The sequence below is a fragment of the Pleurodeles waltl genome, chromosome 2_2 (assembly GCF_031143425.1).
Source record: "Pleurodeles waltl isolate 20211129_DDA chromosome 2_2, aPleWal1.hap1.20221129, whole genome shotgun sequence".
In the NCBI taxonomy this organism is placed as follows: domain Eukaryota; kingdom Metazoa; phylum Chordata; class Amphibia; order Caudata; family Salamandridae; genus Pleurodeles; species Pleurodeles waltl.
The window spans coordinates 880,058,477-880,079,638 of NC_090439.1; the positions used below are offsets into that span (position 1 = coordinate 880,058,477).

General features: G+C 45.9%; 1 protein-coding gene across 5 annotated transcripts in view; it reads right to left on the minus strand.

The window, feature by feature from the left end:
- Positions 1 to 21,162, minus strand: part of SNX31 (sorting nexin 31) — a 254,818-nt gene that overhangs the window by 53,368 nt on the left and 180,288 nt on the right. For all 5 annotated transcript variants that reach the window (XM_069220559.1, XM_069220562.1, XM_069220558.1 and 2 more), the window contains exons 9-11: positions 20,395 to 20,487; positions 19,003 to 19,206; positions 2,746 to 2,847 (exon numbers count right to left, since the gene is read on the minus strand). In XM_069220559.1, the coding sequence (XP_069076660.1) occupies positions 2,746 to 2,847; positions 19,003 to 19,206; positions 20,395 to 20,487 (399 nt within the window). The remainder of the gene's footprint in view (positions 1 to 2,745; positions 2,848 to 19,002; positions 19,207 to 20,394; positions 20,488 to 21,162) is intronic.

The window sequence follows — 21,162 nt, forward strand, 5'->3', positions numbered from 1 at the left end:
GCCAAGAAGACTCAAAGCTGCTCTCACCAAGATACAGGACTGAGGCTGAAACATGGGGGGTCATAGCTTGATTTTCCCTGACTTGTTGCAATGGGGAGAAGTGCTTGATCAGCACCAGGACCAAGACAGCTCCTATTAAAAGGAATCCTCTGCAAAGGAGTCAGGTACAACTTTGCTCGTTGAACGAGAACTCCAACAATGTCAAGTGGTTCTCTGTCATCTCGAGGTGGTGCATGACTGTTGAGTCCATCTTTCAACAACCAGTCACTGAGGTAGGGGAAAGCTGGTATCCTGAGTTCCAAAGATGGGTGGAGACCACTACCATCACTTTTGTGAACACCCAGGGTACACTGGTGAGGTCGAATGGCAGCAGGGAAAACTAAAAATGCTCCTGGCCATCCCTGAACTTCAGGTACATCTGTGAGACTGCGGGAAAGGTTTTTAAAATAGGAGTCCTGCAGGTCCAAAGCCACCATCTAGTCGCAGAGATCCAAGACAGACTAAACCTGGGCAAGCATTTTGAATCTGTCCTTCTGTAGGAAGGTATTCAGAGGGCAAAAACTGTCCATCTTTCTTCGGCATGTGGAAATACTCAAAATAACAACCCATCTCTATTGGGTCCGGAAGCCTCTCAATGGCCCCTTTGAAGAGTAAACCTCACATCTCTTGCATCAGAATGAGCACATGCTCCTCAAACACAGTCTGGTGTACGAGAGAGGTGCCCTATGGCAGAAAGAAAAGGTAAGGCATAACCATGCTGATTATCCTGGAGGATCAATCTGTTAGACGTGATGGGACACCACCCTGGGAGAAAATACTGGATTCGGCCTTCCACTCTTGGAGGACTGATGCCCTGATAAATTGAGCACTGCCTGCCAGATCTACGTCCCCCACCATAAAAAAGGACTGCTGTGATTTCAGAGGAGGCTGGGGAGACTGGCATTGCCTATACACCATCGCCTGGAGAAGGCTAGGAATTTCCTGAACTGGTAAGGAAACTGTGTGAGGAACAGAGTGTGCCGTGGCCCTACTCTCCTTAAAATGTTCAAGGCAGAATCAGCTTGGTTGCTGAAGAGGTGCAAGCCATCAATAAGTATATCCATAAGGGAGGCAGCTATGCCTCCTTAGAACCCTCTGGATCACATCCACGCTTGTCGATGGAGCACCACACTGATGCCAAGCACCTGGTTAAGAATTTTAGAAGTTCCAAGGCAAGCACAAGTCATGTATTTGGCTGCTTTCTGGCCATCTTGAATGGCTTGAGGCAAGGAGGTTCTAAGTTATCCCAGGACCTCTGGGAAGATCTTGTTGCCCAGTTCCCCGAGGGCATGTGTATATTAGCCCAATTGACGGACTACAATATTAGGCTGGCCGAGAACTTCTCAATACTCTTAGCCTTTTTATGTAGGGGAAGGACTTAACTGGGGTTCACCTTGCTGGTGGAAGCCTGGACTGCCAGACACTCCGAAGCAGATTGTCGAGTATTGAAATCAAGATCACCAGGAGCTGGGCTATGGCATCCGTCCATGAGGGCTTGACTCAAGAGCTGTATGGTGTAACTTAGGAGTACTGGGCTTGGTGCCCATAAAACATGAAGGTGCTGCATTGTGTTGCAGGTGCTTACCTCGAATGAGGCAGTGAAGAGTTTTGTGGGCAGTAACTAGATTCTTCCTGGTGGGCATGCTTACTTTTAAGAGTTTTGTTAGTATAGTAGCAGTGGTAGGGGTTTCTGTGCCCTCCATGACGACAAGACCTATTTGTGATGTCAGTAACGTGGTTCAGTTGCAGCTGGCTGAGCTGCGTGCCTACTCTCACTCACCAGTACTATTTTGAATGGGGCAAATATACTTTCTTATAGCATCGGCAGTTCCTCACACCTAACAAATCACCTTCTAATGCACCAAGGGTATCTGCAATCGTTTTCCAAAGTTTTTCCTGCGCTAGCCAGCATAACCTGCGTGGTAGCGCATGCACTATTTTACCTTTTGATCCGTGTAATTCTTTAAATGTGAGTTAACATATTCTTCGTATTTTAGTCAAGTAGGTGTCCCCATCCCATATGCCTCTGTGGTGTTCAGTGCTTCTACTAGAGGCCATTACATATTGTGTGCTATATTAATTAAGACACTAATATTATTTACACCTGTGCTTCCATACACTCCGAAAAGATTCACTTACTGACCTTCCCCTATATTTCACAACATGACAAGCTTGGAAAGCAATGGACAGAGTGAGTGGGGTCTGTCTAAGTGTACTTTCACCAAAATGTCACAGCATAGCAAAGCTGTCCGAACAAAATAAAGCTTTCACAGGATGAGGCTTTTAAGTCAGACCTCACATGAAAGAGGCTCAGAGAGTGGGATCTGCAGACACGAGGCTCCGAGTCCTCAATGGGAACAGGTTTACAAGCTAAGTAAAGAGACAGCACAAACCTAGACCCATTTTATTTACCCAGTGTATTCACCACTGGACAAATTCATGTGAAGAGTTTGCTTGATTTGGTTTAGCTTTAGCATTTTCCATTTAGTAACAAACCACCACAATTTCAGTTATTAAATTCTGTATCATAGTCAACTTAAGTTACTATCAAGAATTCGGCTTTGTAGCAGAAGGCCTTAATTCTGTGGTACTTCCCCGGATCATTATGTTAGTGTTAATGGCTACAGATCTCAAGGCAACAGAAGACAAAATATACAGATGTCAAGTTTTAGACATCAGCATTTTCAGAACCACGAAATGACCAACCTGCTTTGTGTAAACGGTGATCCACTTCCATGTGCCTGCAGCGTTGTACTCAAATTTAAGCTCCATTTTCTCGTCATCTGTTAGCACTCCATCTACAGCTCCCTACAGCGAGGAAAGAGTAGAGAAATCACAAATGTGTCTTGCACAAGATTACACAATGCGGTTGAGTGAAGATCAAACTTTGACCAGTTTACCTTGATCCTCCGTTGGCCACAGTCTGTGTAGAAAGAATACTGTATTTACATTTACGTTTTGTAAAATCAACTGAATGCTTTGCAGTAAATGTACAACAGTAAAACACTACATACTTCCTCAGATACTAAGGTGGGAAGAGAACCCACGATATCAGGATACATTGAAAACTGTAATGGAATAAATGTAAGGCATAAGGAATGCACTGGAATATCGAGATCCCTACCATGATGTCCTAAACCAAGTTCAAACATTAACAGAGCCCCTTGGTTATGGAGACAATAGGACGACGGAAAGACTGGACATTAACAGGGCTGTGATATATTCAGTGGTATAATAAGAAAAGAGACCAGATCAGAGGTTGGCAAGTGCATACCCAGACATGATATGGCCCCGGGTATAATCAAGATTGGGGTTATTTTTTATGTGGTAAGTTGTTTACTGTAGCATTTCACCCAGTGGACAAGTACACATTTTTTTAAATGTCAAACCCATCTGTGCACACGGATTCCACAGTTGGGACCCTGCATCATAGTAAACCAGCACTATAGAATCACTTCTGAAAAATCCATCTTCGTCAACAGTTTCTAGCATTGCTTCATTCTAACATCTACAAATCCTGCATCCATACTAAATGTAATACTAATGACCCTTGCATTAGCTAGTTCGAGCACTTTTTTTTTTTTTTACAGCTTCCCCATTATTCTTACCACTCACTCCTTACTTGCTGAGCATGAATGGGGCACAAAGGATATACCACTCTTTCCCGCTCAAACATATGTTTTTAGATCATGTTTAATTGTTGCCCATAAACCAAACTTTCTGTAGTAATTCTATCACCAACCACTGGCAGTGTACCCAACCTGTCAATATGTAAAATCTCTCTATTTGCTCTCATAAATTAAAAAAAGAAATCTTTGACAAGAAACACTGCATATACACTGCCACGAGGGAAAACCTATGCACATACAAATTCAAATTGTATTAGAGTCCAGGATGTTAGCTGGTATTTGGAGGCTGGTGGATTATAATAGCACAAACGTCACTGAGGACTGAGAATCTGACATGGACTGGTGTCAACTGGCAGAACAGGTGGTCTATCAGAGTAGGGGCTGCTCCAAGAAATGGGACAAGGTGTGGGGCAACTGGCGCACTTACTGAAGCGGATGGGGTTGGGAAGGAAGCAAGGGGTAGACGAGTAGCATCCAGATTTTCCACTTGTCATGAAATGAGATCTTTATATTATATTCGGACTCTGTGCTTTATGATTGCTGCTGGTGTCTAAGCACGTCTGCTCTCTATCACATGTATACTGTGCGATTACCTTAATCACTGCATTTGCTGTACGCGGAGCATCAGCTTTGTTTAATCAAAAAGATTTTAACAATTAAAAAAATAATGGCACAACATATTTCTCATTTATTTCAGGATAGCATATAATGCCCAAAATGTTCATCCTACCCCATTTTAAAGGCAATTGTTTGATGTCAACAGTCAATCAAGGACAAAGTAATACACAGTTTGTAAGGAAATGCCTCCTTGGCATGGTTGCCCCCTGACTTTTTGCCTTTGCTGATGCTATGTTTACAATTGAAAGTGTGCTGAGGCCTGCTAACCAGGCCCCAGCACCAGTGTTCTTTCCCTAACCTGTACTTTTGTATCCACAATTGGCAGACCCTGGCATCCAGATAAGTCACTTGTAACTGGTACTTCTAGTACCAAGGGCCCTGATGCCAAGGAAGGTCTCTAAGGGCTGCAGCATGTCTTATGCCACCCTGGAGACCTCTCACTCAGCACAGACACACTGCTTGCCAGCTTGTGTGTGCTAGTGAGGACAAAACGAGTAAGTCGACATGGCACTCCCCTCAGGGTGCCATGCCAGCCTCTCACTGCCTATGCAGTATAGGTAAGACACCCCTCTAGCAGGCCTTACAGCCCTAAGGCAGGGTGCACTATACCATAGGTGAGGGTACCAGTGCATGAGCATGGTACCCCTACAGTGTCTAAACAAAACCTTAGACATTGTAAGTGCAGGGTAGCCATAAGAGTATATGGTCTGGGAGTCTGTCAAACACGAACTCCACAGCACCATAATGGCTACACTGAAAACTGGGAAGTTTGGTATCAAACTTCTCAGCATAATAAATGCACACTGATGCCAGTGTACATTTTATTGTAAAATACACCACAGAGGGCACCTTAGAGGTGCCCCCTGAAACTTAACCGACTGTCTGTGTAGGCTGACTAGTTCCAGCAGCCTGCCACACCAGAGACATGTTGCTGGCCCCATGGGGAGAGTGCCTTTGTCACTCTGAGGCCAGTAACAAAGCCTGCACTGGGTGGAGATGCTAACACCTCCCCCAGGCAGGAGCTGTGACACCTGGCGGTGAGCCTCAAAGGCTCACCCCTTTGTCACAGCCCAGCAGGGCACTCCAGCTTAGTGGAGTTGCCCGCCCCCTCCGGCCACGGCCCCCACTTTTGGCGGCAAGGCTGGAGGGAACAAAGAAAGCAACAAGGAGGAGTCACTGGCCAGTCAGGACAGCCCCTAAGGTGTCCTGAGCTGAAGTGACTCTAACTTTTAGAAATCCTCCATCTTGCAGATGGAGGATTCCCCCAATAGGGTTAGGAATGTGACCCCCTCCCCTTGGGAGGAGGCACAAAGAGGGTGTACCCACCCTCAGGGCTAGTGGCCATTGGCTACTAACCCCCCAGACCTAAACACGCCCTTAAATTTAGTATTTAAGGGCTACCCTGAACCCTAGAAAATTAGATTCCTGCAACTACAAGAAGAAGGACTGCCTAGCTGAAAACCCCTGCAGAGGAAGACCAGAAGACGACAACTGCCTTGGCTCCAGAAACTCACCGGCCTGTCTCCTGCCTTCCAAAGATCCTGCTCCAGCGACGCCTTCCAAAGGGACCAGCGACCTCGACATCCTCTGAGGACTGCCCCTGCTTCGAAAAGACAAGAAACTCCAGAGGACAGCGGACCTGCTCCAAGAAAGGCTGCAACTTTGTTTCCAGCAGCTTTGAAAGAACCCTGCAAGCTCCCCGCAAGAAGCGTGAGACTTGCAACACTGCACCCGGCGACCCCGACTCGGCTGGTGGAGATCCAACACCTCAGGAGGGACCCCAGGACTACTCTGATACTGTGAGTACCAAAACCTGTCCCCCCTGAGCCCCCACAGCGCCGCCTGCAGAGGGAATCCCGAGGCTTCCCCTGACCGCGACTCTTTGAATCCAAAGTCCCGACGCCTGGGAGAGACCCTGCACCCGCAGCCCCCAGGACCTGAAGGACCGGACTTTCACTGGAGAAGTGACCCCCAGGAGTCCCTCTCCCTTGCCCAAGTGGAGGTTTCCCCGAGGAAGCCCCCCCTTGCCTGCCTGCAGCGCTGAAGAGATCCCGAGATCTCTCATAGACTAACACTGCGAACCCGACGCTTGTTTCTACACTGCACCCGGCCGCCCCCGCGCCGCTGAGGGTGAAATTTCTGTGTGGGCTTGTGTCCCCCCCGGTGCCCTACAAAACCCCCCTGGTCTGCCCTCCGAAGACGCGGGTACTTACCTGCAAGCAGACCGGAACCGGGGCACCCCCTTCTCTCCATTCTAGCCTATGTGTTTTGGGCACCACTTTGAACTCTGCACCTGACCGGCCCTGAGCTGCTGGTGTGGTGACTTTGGGGTTGCTCTGAACCCCCAACGGTGGGCTACCTTGGACCAAGAACTGAACCCTGTAAGTGTCTTACTTACCTGGTAAAACTAACCAAAACTTACCTCCCCTAGGAACTGTGAAAATTGCACTGTGTCCACTTTTAAAACAGCTATTTGTCAATAACTTGAAAAGTATACATGCAATTTTGATGATTTGAAGTTCCTAAAGTACTTACCCGCAATACCTTTCGAATGAGATATTACATGTAGAATTTGAACCTGTGGTTCTTAAAATAAACTAAGAAAATATATTTTTCTATATAAAAACCTATTGGCTGGATTTGTCTCTGAGTGTGTGTACCTCATTTATTGTCTATGTGTATGTACAACAAATGCTTAACTACTCCTTGGATAAGCCTACTGCTCGACCACACTACCACAAAATAGAGCATTAGTATTATCTATTTTTACCACTATTTTACCTCTAAGGGGAACCCTTGGACTCTGTGCATGCTATTCCTTACTTTGAAATAGCACATACAGAGCCAACTTCCTACATTGGTGGATCAGCGGTGGGGTACAAGACTTTGCATTTGCTGGACTACTCAGCCAATACCTGATCACACCACAAATTCCAAAATTGTCATTAGAAATTCATTTTTGCAATTTGAAATTTTTCTAAATTCTTATAAGTCCTGCTAGGGCCTTGTGTGTTAAGTCCCTGTTTAGCATTGTCTTTTAGAGTTTAAAAGGTTGTTAAAAGTTTGAAATTAGATTCTAGAAACAGTTTTAGATTCTTTAAAAAGTCTTCCAACTCTTAGCAAAATAATGTCTGATACAGAGATGAATGTGGTGGAACTCGACACCACACCTTACCTCCATCTTAAGATGAGGGAGCTAAGGTCTCTCTGTAATATCAAAAAAATAACCATTGGCTCCAGACCTACCAAAATTCAGCTCCAGGAGCTGTTGGCAGAGTTTGAAAAAGCCAACCCCTCTGATGATGACATCACAGAGGAAGAAATTAGTGACTTGGAGGCCAATGTCCCTCCTCCAGTCCTAAATAGGGAGAACAGGACCCCTCAAGTCCTGTCTCCAACTGTGTTAGTCAGAAATGGTGAGTCCCTCACAGGAGGGTCCCACATTTCTGAAATCACTGAGGATGCTCTCAGTGAAGATGACCTCCTGTTAGCCAGGATGGCCAAAAGATTGGCTTTAGAGAGACAGCTCCTAGCCATAGAAAGGGAAAGACAAGAGATGGGCCTAGGACCCATCAATGGTGGCAGCAATATAAATAGGGTCAGAGATTCTCCTGACATGTTAAAAATCCCCAAAGGGATTGTGACAAAATTTGAAGATGGTGATGACATCACCAAGTGGTTCACAGCTTTTGAGAGGGCTTGTGTAACCAGAAAAGTGAACAGATCTCACTGGGGTGCTCTCCTTTGGGAAATGTTCACTGGAAAGTGTAGGGATAGACTCCTCACACTCTCTGGAAAAGATGCAGAATCTTATGACCTCATGAAGGGTACCCTGATTGAGGGCTTTGGATTCTCCACTGAGGAGTACAGGATTAGGTTCAGGGGGGCTCAAAAATCCTCGAACCAGACCTGGGTTGACTTTGTTGACTACTCAGTGAAAACACTAGATGGTTGGATTCAAGGCAGTGGTGAAAGTAATTATGATGGGCTGTACAATTTATTTGTGAAAGAACACCTATTGAGTAATTGTTTCAATGATAAACTGCATCAGCATCTGGTAGACCTAGGACCAATTTCTCCCCAAGAATTGGGAAAGAAGGCGGACCATTGGGTCAAGACAAGGGTGTCCAAGACTTCAACAGGGGGTGACCAAAAGAAAGGGGTCACAAAGACTCCCCAGGGGAAGGGTGATGAGACAACCAAAACTAAAAATAGTAAAGAGTCTTCTACAGGCCCCCAAAAACCTACACAGGAGGGTGGGCCCAGAGCCTCTTCACAAAACAATGGGTACAAGGGTAAAAACTTTGATCCCAAAAAGGCCTGGTGTCATAGCTGTAAACAGCATGGACACCAAACTGGAGACAAGGCCTGTCCCAAGAAAGGTTCCACTCCAAACTCCCATCCAGGTAACACTGGTATGGCTAGTCTCCAAGTGGGATCAACAGTGTGCCCAGAGCAAATCAGGGTCCACACTGAAGCTACTCTAGTTTCTGAGGGTGGGGTGGATTTAGCCACACTAGCTGTCTGGCCGCCTAACATGCAAAAATACAGACAGCAACTCTTAATTAATGGGACTAGAATAGAGGGCCTGAGGGATACAGGTGCCAGTGTCACCATGGTGACAGAGAAACTGGTTTCCCCTGGCCAATACCTGACTGGAAAAACTTACACAGTCACCAACGCTGACAATCAGAGAAAAGTACATCCCATGGCAATGGTTACTTTAGAATGGGGAGGGGTCAATGGCCTGAAACAGGTGGTGGTCTCCTCAAATATCCCAGTGGACTGTCTGCTTGGAAATGACCTGGAGTCCTCAGCATGGGCTGAGGTAGAACTAAAAACCCATGCAGCAATGCTGGGTATCCCTGAACTGGTGTGTGTGAAAACAAGAGCACAGTGCAAGGCACAGGGTGAAAAAGTAGAGCTGGAGTCTGGAAAAATGGCCCAGCCTACCAAGAGAACAGGAAAGTCAGTTGGGAAACCAACTGCAACACAGCAAAAGAAAGGGAACCTCTCTTCTCAGGAAGAAGTTCTGCCCTCTGAGGGAACTGAGCCTTTGGAGCTTGAACCTTATCAGGTTGAGCTCTTAGGCCCAGGGGGACCCTCAAGGGAGGAGCTGTGTAAGGGACAAGAAACCTGTCCCTCTCTTGAAGGCCTTAGGCAGCAAGCTGCTGAAGAGTCCAAAGGCAAGAAAAATGGAACACATAGGGTCTATTGGGAAGATGGACTCCTGTACACTGAGGCCAGAGACCCCAAACCTGGTGCCACTAGGAGAGTGGTAGTGCCTCAGCTGTTCAGGAAGTTCATCCTAACATTGGCCCATGACATTCCCCTTGCTGGACATTTGGGACAAACCAAGACGTGGGAGAGGTTAGTCAACCACTTCTACTGGCCCAATATGTCCAACATGGTTAAGGAGTTTTGCCTCTCCTGCCCCACCTGTCAAGCCAGTGGTAAGACAGGTGGGCATCAAAAGGCCCCCCTCATTCCACTTCCAGTGGTGGGGGTTCCCTTTGAAAGAGTGGGTGTGGACATAGTTGGTCCACTAGAACCTCCCACAGCCTCAGGAAATATGTATATCCTGGTAGTAGTGGATCATGCTACCAGGTATCCTGAAGCTATTCCCCTTAGGTCGACTACTGCCCCTGCAGTAGCCAAGGCCCTCATTGGTATCTTTACCAGAGTGGGTTTCCCTAAGGAGGTGGTGTCTGACAGAGGTACCAACTTCATGTCAGCATACCTAAAGCACATGTGGAATGAGTGTGGAGTGACTTATAAATTCACTACACCATACCATCCACAAACTAATGGCTTGGTTGAGAGATTCAACAAGACATTAAAAGGCATGATCATGGGGCTCCCAGAAAAACTCAAAAGGAGATGGGATGTCCTCTTGCCATGTCTGCTTTTCGCTTACAGAGAGGTGCCACAGAAGGGAGTAGGATTCTCACCCTTTGAACTTCTGTTTGGTCATCCTGTAAGGGGACCACTTGCTCTTGTTAAAGAAGGCTGGGAGAGACCTCTCCATGAGCCTAAACAGGACATAGTGGACTATGTACTTGGCCTTCGCTCTAGAATGGCAGAGTACATGGAAAAGGCAACCAAAATCCTTGAGGCCAGCCAACAGCTCCAGAAGTTTTGGTATGACCAAAAGGCTGCACTGGTTGAGTTCCAACCAGGGCAGAAAGTCTGGGTTCTGGAGCCTGTGGCTCCCAGGGCACTCCAGGACAAATGGAGTGGCCCTTACCCAGTACTAGAAAGGAAGAGTCAGGTCACCTACCTGGTGGACCTGGGCACAAGCAGGAGCCCCAAGAGGGTGATCCATGTGAACCGCCTTAAGCTCTTCCACGACAGGGCTGATGTGAATCTGTTGATGGTAACAGATGAGGATCAGGAGGCAGAGAGTGAACCTCTCCCTGATCTTCTGTCATCAGACCCAAAAGATGGCACAGTAGATGGAGTGATCTACTCAGACACCCTCTCTGGCCAACAGCAAGCTGATTGTAGGAGAGTCCTACAACAGTTTCCTGAACTCTTCTCCTTAACCCCTGGTCAGACACACCTGTGTACCCATGATGTGGACACAGGAGACAGCATGCCTGTCAAGAACAAAATCTTTAGACAATCTGACCATGTTAAGGAAAGCATCAAGGTGGAAGTCCACAAGATGCTGGAATTGGGAGTAATTGAGCGCTCTGACAGCCCCTGGGCTAGCCCAGTGGTCTTAGTCCCCAAACCTCACACCAAAGATGGAAAGAAAGAGATGAGGTTTTGTGTGGACTACAGAGGGCTCAATTCTGTCACCAAGACAGATGCTCATCCAATTCCAAGAGCTGATGAGCTCATAGATAAATTAGGTGCTGCCAAATTCCTAAGTACCTTTGACTTGACAGCAGGGTACTGGCAAATAAAAATGGCACCTGGAGCAAAAGAGAAAACAGCATTCTCCACACCTGATGGGCATTATCAGTTTACTGTTATGCCCTTTGGTTTAAAGAATGCCCCTGCCACCTTCCAAAGGTTGGTGAATCAAGTCCTTGCTGGCTTGGAGTCCTTTAGCACAGCTTATCTTGATGATATTGCTGTCTTTAGCTCCACCTGGCAGGATCACCTGGTCCACCTGAAGAAGGTTTTGAAGGCTCTGCAATCTGCAGGCCTCTCTATCAAGGCATCCAAATGCCAGATAGGGCAGGGAACTGTGGTTTACTTGGGCCACCTTGTAGGTGGAGGCCAAGTTCAGCCACTCCAACCCAAGATCCAGACTATTCTGGACTGGGTAGCTCCAAAAACCCAGACTCAAGTCAGGGCATTCCTTGGCTTGACTGGGTATTACAGGAGGTTTGTGAAGGGATATGGATCCATTGCGACAGCCCTCACTGAACTCACCTCCAAGAAAATGCCCAAGAAAGTGAACTGGACTGTGGAATGCCAACAGGCCTTTGACACCCTGAAACAGGCAATGTGCTCAGCACCAGTTCTCAAAGCTCCAGATTATTCTAAGCAGTTCATTGTGCAGACTGATGCCTCTGAACATGGGATAGGGGCAGTTTTGTCCCAAACAAATGATGATGGCCTTGACCAGCCTGTTGCTTTCATTAGCAGGAGGTTACTCCCCAGGGAGCAGCGTTGGAGTGCCATTGAGAGGGAGGCCTTTGCTGTGGTTTGGTCCCTGAAGAAGCTGAGACCATACCTCTTTGGGACTCACTTCCTAGTTCAAACTGACCACAGACCTCTCAAATGGCTGATGCAAATGAAAGGTGAAAATCCTAAACTGTTGAGGTGGTCCATCTCCCTACAGGGAATGGACTTTATAGTGGAACACAGACCTGGGACTGCCCATGCCAATGCAGATGGCCTTTCCAGGTTCTTCCACTTAGAAAATGAAGACTCTCTTGGGAAAGGTTAGTCTCATCCTCTTTCGTTTGGGGGGGGGGGTTGTGTAAGGAAATGCCTCCTTGGCATGGTTGCCCCCTGACTTTTTGCCTTTGCTGATGCTATGTTTACAATTGAAAGTGTGCTGAGGCCTGCTAACCAGGCCCCAGCACCAGTGTTCTTTCCCTAACCTGTACTTTTGTATCCACAATTGGCAGACCCTGGCATCCAGATAAGTCCCTTGTAACTGGTACTGCTAGTACCAAGGGCCCTGATGCCAAGGAAGGTCTCTAAGGGCTGCAGCATGTCTTATGCCACCCTGGAGACCTCTCACTCAGCACAGACACACTGCTTGCCAGCTTGTGTGTGCTAGTGAGGACAAAACGAGTAAGTCGACATGGCACTCCCCTCAGGGTGCCATGCCAGCCTCTCACTGCCTATGCAGTATAGGTAAGACACCCCTCTAGCAGGCCTTACAGCCCTAAGGCAGGGTGCACTATACCATAGGTGAGGGTACCAGTGCATGAGCATGGTACCCCTACAGTGTCTAAACAAAACCTTAGACATTGTAAGTGCAGGGTAGCCATAAGAGTATATGGTCTGGGAGTCTGTCAAACACGAACTCCACAGCACCATAATGGCTACACTGAAAACTGGGAAGTTTGGTATCAAACTTCTCAGCACAATAAATGCACACTGATGCCAGTGTACATTTTATTGTAAAATACACCACAGAGGGCACCTTAGAGGTGCCCCCTGAAACTTAACCGACTGTCTGTGTAGGCTGACTAGTTCCAGCAGCCTGCCACACCAGAGACATGTTGCTGGCCCCATGGGGAGAGTGCCTTTGTCACTCTGAGGCCAGTAACAAAGCCTGCACTGGGTGGAGATGCTAACACCTCCCCCAGGCAGGAGCTGTGACACCTGGCGGTGAGCCTCAAAGGCTCACCCCTTTGTCACAGCCCAGCAGGGCACTCCAGCTTAGTGGAGTTGCCCGCCCCCTCCGGCCACGCCCCCCACTTTTGGCGGCAAGGCTGGAGGGAACAAAGAAAGCAACAAGGAGGAGTCACTGGCCAGTCAGGACAGCCCCTAAGGTGTCCTGAGCTGAAGTGACTCTAACTTTTAGAAATCCTCCATCTTGCAGATGGAGGATTCCCCCAATAGGGTTAGGATTGTGACCCCCTCCCCTTGGGAGGAGGCACAAAGAGGGTGTACCCACCCTCAGGGCTAGTAGCCATTGGCTACTAACCCCCCAGACCTAAACACGCCCTTAAATTTAGTATTTAAGGGCTACACTGAACCCTAGAAAATTAGATTCCTGCAACTACAAGAAGAAGGACTGCCTAGCTGAAAACCCCTGCAGAGGAAGACCAGAAGACGACAACTGCCTTGGCTCCAGAAACTCACCGGCCTGTCTCCTGCCTTCCAAAGATCCTGCTCCAGCGACGCCTTCCAAAGGGACCAGCGACCTCGACATCCTCTGAGGACTGCCCCTGCTTCGAAAAGACAAGAAACTCCTGAGGACAGCGGACCTGCTCCAAGAAAGGCTGCAACTTTGTTTCCAGCAGCTTTGAAAGAACCCTGCAAGCTCCCCGCAAGAAGCGTGAGACTTGCAACACTGCACCCGGCGACCCCGACTCGGCTGGTGGAGATCCAACACCTCAGGAGGGACCCCAGGACTACTCTGATACTGTGAGTACCAAAACCTGTCCCCCCTGAGCCCCCACAGCGCCGCCTGCAGAGGGAATCCCGAGGCTTCCCCTGACCGCGACTCTTTGAATCCAAAGTCCCGACGCCTGGGAGAGACCCTGCACCCGCAGCCCCCAGGACCTGAAGGACCGGACTTTCACTGGAGAAGTGACCCCCAGGAGTCCCTCTCCCTTGCCCAAGTGGAGGTTTCCCCGAGGAAGCCCCCCCTTGCCTGCCTGCAGCGCTGAAGAGATCCCGAGATCTCTCATAGACTAACACTGCGAACCCGACGCTTGTTTCTACACTGCACCCGGCCGCCCCCGCGCCGCTGAGGGTGAAATTTCTGTGTGGGCTTGTGTCCCCCCCGGTGCCCTACAAAACCCCCCTGGTCTGCCCTCCGAAGACGCGGGTACTTACCTGCAAGCAGACCGGAACCGGGGCACCCCCTTCTCTCCATTCTAGCCTATGTGTTTTGGGCACCACTTTGAACTCTGCACCTGACCGGCCCTGAGCTGCTGGTGTGGTGACTTTGGGGTTGCTCTGAACCCCCAACGGTGGGCTACCTTGGACCAAGAACTGAACCCTGTAAGTGTCTTACTTACCTGGTAAAACTAACCAAAACTTACCTCCCCTAGGAACTGTGAAAATTGCACTAAGTGTCCACTTTTAAAACAGCTATTTGTCAATAACTTGAAAAGTATACATGCAATTTTGATGATTTGAAGTTCCTAAAGTACTTACCTGCAATACCTTTCGAATGAGATATTACATGTAGAATTTGAACATGTGGTTCTTAAAATAAACTAAGAAAAGATATTTTTCTATATAAAAACCTATTGGCTGGATTTGTCTCTGAGTGTGTGTACCTCATTTATTGTCTATGTGTATGTACAACAAATGCTTAACACTACTCCTTGGATAAGCCTACTGCTCGACCACACTACCACAAAATAGAGCATTAGTATTATCTATTTTTACCACTATTTTACCTCTAAGGGGAACCCTTGGACTCTGTGCATGCTATTCCTTACTTTGAAATAGCACATACAGAGCCAACTTCCTACACAGTTGTACAGTGAAAGTAGAAGGAAGGTCAGTGATATCAAGCAATGCACAAACACATGTAAAAGGGAATGCCTCAATGCCATCTAGAATCCACAAGGCATCACTCAGAGCATTACCAAGGCTATCATTCGGCACATGGCACGTTATGGCACAGCATTAGAAAGGTGAGTGGAAACAGACATCCAGGACATCACCAAGGCCACCATCCGTCACACCGCAAGCATCATCGGGAGAAAGAGTGAAAGTGGAGAGAAGGGCGATTAAAGAAAAAAACATGAACACACCCTGAAAATAAAGGCAAGGACCCTCCATGGTGTGCTAAGTAATGACATAATTTTTTTTTTTTTTTTTTTAATAAAGAAGTAGGTGCTATGATGCCAACAGTGGAACGCTATACCGTAGCCATTCAAAAGTAAATGAGCTATGCTTCAGGAGAGGGACAAAAACATAAAAGTGAGAAAAGCCACTAATTAAAACAAACATTTGCAATGCAATGGGTCTCGCATTTGCTCGAGTTAGCGCTATTAGCGGTGTAAACTAGAAACCAGACTTTTTTTGCCACATAAATTGAAAATTAAAATTAAAACAGTTTCACATAAGCAAGCCGATTCAAAGGGCCACCACGAGCGTGAAGGAGAGACACAAAAGGAAAAAGAAGTTTGCTTGCAGTCAAACATATCAGCAAAAGTGCAATTAGCCATGTAACAGGGTTGATGTCCAAGGAAGTAACCAAACTGCCCCAACGAGGGACAAAGTAAAGCATTTACCAATGATAACAAAGGATTTTTGCAGTGCAAGCCCTTGAACGAGTGATGGGCATGGTTAAAAGCCCAAATAATAACAACACGTCGAAAAAGCAGCACTTGTGTGCTGATATGCTCAACCTAAAAAGAGCTCTTCCTGGAACAAGAGCTACCTTTCTGCGAAATTTGGTGTAACTCGCTCCAGTGGTTCAAGCTATAGCTGTGTTCAAAACCCTATGGAAAAAATGCATAGGGAAAAAGCGTATATTTCAGAGTTAGGAAATCATCTGAAATATACTATACGTTCAACTGGAAAACTCTGCATGGAGTTGGTTTCACTTCTTTAAGAACACCTTGTTTATGGATAAAAGGATAACCAATAAATGAGGAGCACCATACACCCTGATTCATGCATTAATCTCTTCCCCGTACGGTTTTACCAAGGAAAACATACAAAAAAAAATCTTTGGTATGCTACAGTAATACAATTGGTTTTGGATATTCCTTGGCAGGTGTGGCTGGTAGTCCTGCCCATCTGTCGTGGAATAGGACACTGGTGCGAGTCCGACTAATCTGCTGAACAGGGCTAATGATACCAAAATTAAAAAAACAGTGCTTGTTAGTTAGATACCGTTTTTTTTTTTTTTTAAACTATCCAGCTCCATTTCAGAGATGAGATTAAAATATTGTTTTTGCCAACATTATAGATGCAACCTTCAGAAAAAGCACCATACAGTGCTCTGCCCTCAGCTGACGTTTGTATTGTTAATAACATGCATCTCAGGCTGTTCCCAGGGTTACCTATACACAGCTTTCAGATTTCTTTATCCTGTGTCAGACTGTTTGCACCACAATTAGCAGAGCTTGCTGAATGTGCTAACATCAGGTAATAGGCATAAGCAGACGTCGAGATTTAGGCTGCTTAAAAGGTTGCATTTTGATACATTTCATACAATACTGTGATGTTTAGGGACAAGGGATAGAAATGTAGAAATTGAAGGCATATTTAAAAAGGAGTATGGCAGAAATATCTTAAATTCACCCAAAATTAGTATACGTTTTCTCAAGAGTAGTCTGAATTCTACCTGCAATGCAGTCACTATGCAGAACGTGGCAGTGAAGGGCTACTGTCTCCGAACTTGATTAGAAATTCGATGTTAAACATATCAGTACTCCGGCAATACCGTATGAAGTCTGATTGGACAGACCGTATGGACATCCAAGACTTAATTTCATCAAATAGCAAGGAAATCTTTTAAAATGTTCCTCCCATGGACATTGTATTACATATTACTGAATGCCTCAGTTGGTATTAACACAACGAGCATTTATTTTGAGTATGGTAATAGTTATTTCATTTGTAGCTTTGCTTTTCTATGCACAAGGTTCTCTAGGTACGATTTTATTTTCACAGGGAGCCTATCTCGTGATCCTTATCTGTAAGTGTCCGTCTTCAGTGAGTGCTTTGCTGACATGCAGACAGATTCCTACTTATTCCGGACAGTGGTATGGTGTTTTACTACATGGTAGAGAAACAGTGGTCTGATCACTGTTATCGGCAGGTTGGCGCTGTTTCTTTCCAAGAAACGTGAATGGATGTAGTTGAAGCAGTGCCTAATTTGTGCTTGTTGTTTCCAGTGCTGAGCACCAGCACTTAGTTTTGAGTGCCGGGGCTTATTCTTCAGCTTCAAGCATTTGCTGCGAGCAAAAGACACATAAGGGAAAGACGGAGGAAGGGAAAAACGAAAAAGCGTCACAAAGGGAGAAAGTAGAAAGCTGCAGGAGTGAGCTGAAGGGGCAGGGAGTGGCTTTATATGGATTGAAGAGGCCCGAGATGGCTTCAGGATTGCGCTGCCTCAGTATTCCGTGTTCACACATTTAATTGCAGCAGCCGCGTGTTTAAGAGGAGGGCTTTGGGCACCGGCACCCTTTTATTGACAAATTAAGCACTGAGTTGAAGAACGTACAGAGAAGTCATCACGGAAGAGAGGTAGGATTATATCTCAGTAATGCGAGTAGAGCTACGAGGGAAACGGCTTATAGAAACGAATGCACACTCACAAGCTTTCCATTCCGATCTCACTTTGCAATTAGCCGCTCAAGCTTTCCATTCCACCCGCGCTCCGTGAATAGCTGTAGCACGGAGTCCAGCTTGTGAGGAGCTGCGTGGGTGGCCGCAGAAAGCGGCCTCCCAACAGCTGTGCGTGCAGGGTTATCGCTCGCGCTCAATGCAGTGGTAACTGCAGCAAGCATTTGAACTGCAATGGGTCTTGCGTTTGCTTGTTGTAAATTACTAGCTGGACTTTTCTTGCCACACAAACTGAAAATAAAAAGTAAAACAGTTGACATAAGCGATCAGATTCAGAGCGCCGCCATGAGGGTGAAGGTGAGACACAAAAGGAAAAAGAAGTTTGCTTTCAGTCAAGGTTATCAGCAAAAGTGCAATTAGCCATGTAACAGGGTCGGTCCCCAATGTGATAACAAGACCGCCCTAAGGAGGAACAAACAAAGCATTCTCCAACTAAAATAAAGGATTTTTGAAAGGCAAGCCCACGCAAAAGTGATAGTGATGGGCGTGAGGTGGATGTGATTAAAAGTCCAGATACATACCAAAGCGTTAGAAAAGCAGCGCTTCTCTGCTGCTGTGCTCAACCTAAAAAGAAAACTAAGGCTGACAAGAGAACCATATAATCATGAGAAAGGGTTGGTTGTGAAGTACTTTATACAATGTTGTGTGTGACAGGCAGCAGGAATGGTCTTTAGTGAAATCACAAAAATTGACATTTTCATGCAAGAGACAAGACACATTTTTAATCTGCTGATGTCGTTCATTTACGTAGCAAGAATTTTAACAGACAGAAAATGAAGGACTTTTTTTTTTTTTTTTAAATAAACCAAAAAAGTGAAGGCCCTCAGAAAACATTTCAACCAAACCCAAATTTGGCTCCGCTCATCCTCAGGCCAATATAACAAACTTGGGAACTACGTTCCTATCTTAATAAAGAAACAACTTGCTGGAACGTTATAAAACATGGCTCTTCAAGTTTTTGAACCTTAGGTGATCAGTCACTCACAAGACTACATTAACCTTAATCGAGCAAAGGCACGAGCTACCACATACCCTATAAACATGAGCATGGATGCCTCGCAAAACCTGTTCTACGCGAGTGCCACTACAATCACTGCCTACTATTACTCCAGTAAGTAGAGTGCTACGATGCTACATTAGGATGAGATAACATCATAAGACATAAAGGGAGGGTGAAATATTTATAATAGAATTTAAAGTAGGGTTTCAGACTTTTCACGCAAGTGGTCAATAAATAAGAAAACCTTTAGATACCTACTAGAAATGTGACCTCCCAGCATCGTATCATATTGACTTTAAAGGTGATATCTTCTGTTGTGTTGTTACACAGCTTTACGCAGCAGTGCATCTCCTGACTGCCAACAGAGATAAGGGCCTCACAGTCTGGCTCCGGGTGGTCAGTGGTACAGAGGTCGAGCTGAATATATCCATATTGCCACACATCCTGCATAAGCTCTAAAAACTGTGAAAAGAGATCAGTTAGAGTTAAGGAAACACTACGAAAAGATACTCTTCCTTGTTTTCTCTTATATTTCAAGACATGACAGAAACAGGGAAAGGAATAGACAGTGTGAATGGGTTTTGTCTAAGTGTACTTTCGCCAATATATCACAGAGTAGCAAAGCTGTCCGATCTAAACAAGGCTTCTGCAGACTTGAGGCTTTAAGTTAGAGCTCGCATACATGATGCTCAGAGTCTGGGCCCCGGAGACATGGTGCTCAGAGTGTGGGCTCTGCAGATATGAGGATCAGGGCCTGCAGGCCTGAGGCTTAGGATCAGGACCAGGCCACACAGGCATATGGATCAGAGTTAATAGATCTCCAGGGGGTAATGAGTTCTACAAATGTGGTACCACACCATGCTCTAGTAATATATTTGCACTAGTGTGCTCTAAAATGCACCACTGGCTCCATACTACACCCAACCCATTCAGATGAACAGGAAGACCATTTGCTATATTTGTTCTTTGTGTGATGCTTGAATTCTTCACAATTCCTAGGACTTCATTGATTTTACACAGATGCCAGTACCCCCACTGCGAAAAGTGTTTTCCAGCACCACTGAAGGTATTAATTGTTCAGTTTTTGCGAGAAAGGATATTGTGGCAAGCACAGGCTCATGTTATCAAATGGTTGGGGAGGTCACAGCCCATGGCCATGTTGGAGTTGGTTAACAAAGGAGGTGAGGATGGATGGGTGCAATGAGTCCTTGGTGGTGGTTGACACTCTTTTGGGTTGGGTAAGGTGTGGTCTTGAGGGGTTGGGGGAAGAGAAAGAAGATATAGCATAGAAGCACTTACATTTCATAATATAGAGATCCACACCATTGTCAAGGTGATTGTTTTCTGCACTATTTTGAAAGGTGCTAAATTTTGACCTGCCACACAGAAACTTTGTGTGTTTATGCATTAATCTCTGCATGGCTACTTAAATTAGAAATGGTTAGCAACTCTGAGATAACTAGATCAGTAGCGACATTATGAAAATCTGCTAAATTGGTTGCTAGTAGGATTTACACTTTATCAGAACTGATTCTCATACTGGAAGCATGATGGGCGTGGGTGGTGCATATCAGATGACAAAGAATCACTTGATTACAAAATGGTAGGTGCCCAACATCATATACGCTGACCCCTTTATCTGTTGCATACCTGAATATAATTCCCTGATTTTTCAAGACTTTTCAGTTTCGTAAGTTGTTCATTTGATGGCCTTGACCACTGCTGCTCAATTTCCTGAAGTGCCTACTCAAATGATATACAAACATAATTATAAACATTTAGATGTGTGCACGGTTTAAAAAAATAAGTGTCATCCAGTGGCATCAACTAAAATCCAATATTATATTCCAATTTGTGACCCTGAATTCTTGCTTAATCATCCAGAAAGAGATGGTGTTTGTGCAACCTGCTTCTACTTTTCTGTACAAATGAACATGTTATTTATATTCAGCTCCAGAGACTACAGGGCAGCACTACGCAGAACTTTGCTTTGTAAAGAGAGTGTGTGAGTGGCAGTAGGGAACACAGGGAAATCACTGGAGGAGTGTTGACAAGGATGATGGAGCAAACGGGTCCACGGAAAATACACAGCCCACCTTCAGCGAGGAACACAAACCCTCAGACCCACATTATCTGCTGCGGTGAAACTGTATTCCTAGATAATGAATTGGAATATTTCATGAGTTTCCCTTCATATTTATTTAGTAAACACAAAGACTATCCAGGCAATTTTTGAAACTGTCTGCTGTTCAATGATTCAGCCTTATTATTTATAAATGTTTAGAAGGAGTGAAAACCCAAACTGCCATGAAGAGGGTTGAATTTTTGGTTGGTAAATATAGAGAAGATATTAAAAAGAATTCCAGGCATTGTTATAACACACAGTCGTGGAAAGTTGCACTAATGGAGAATGGGTAG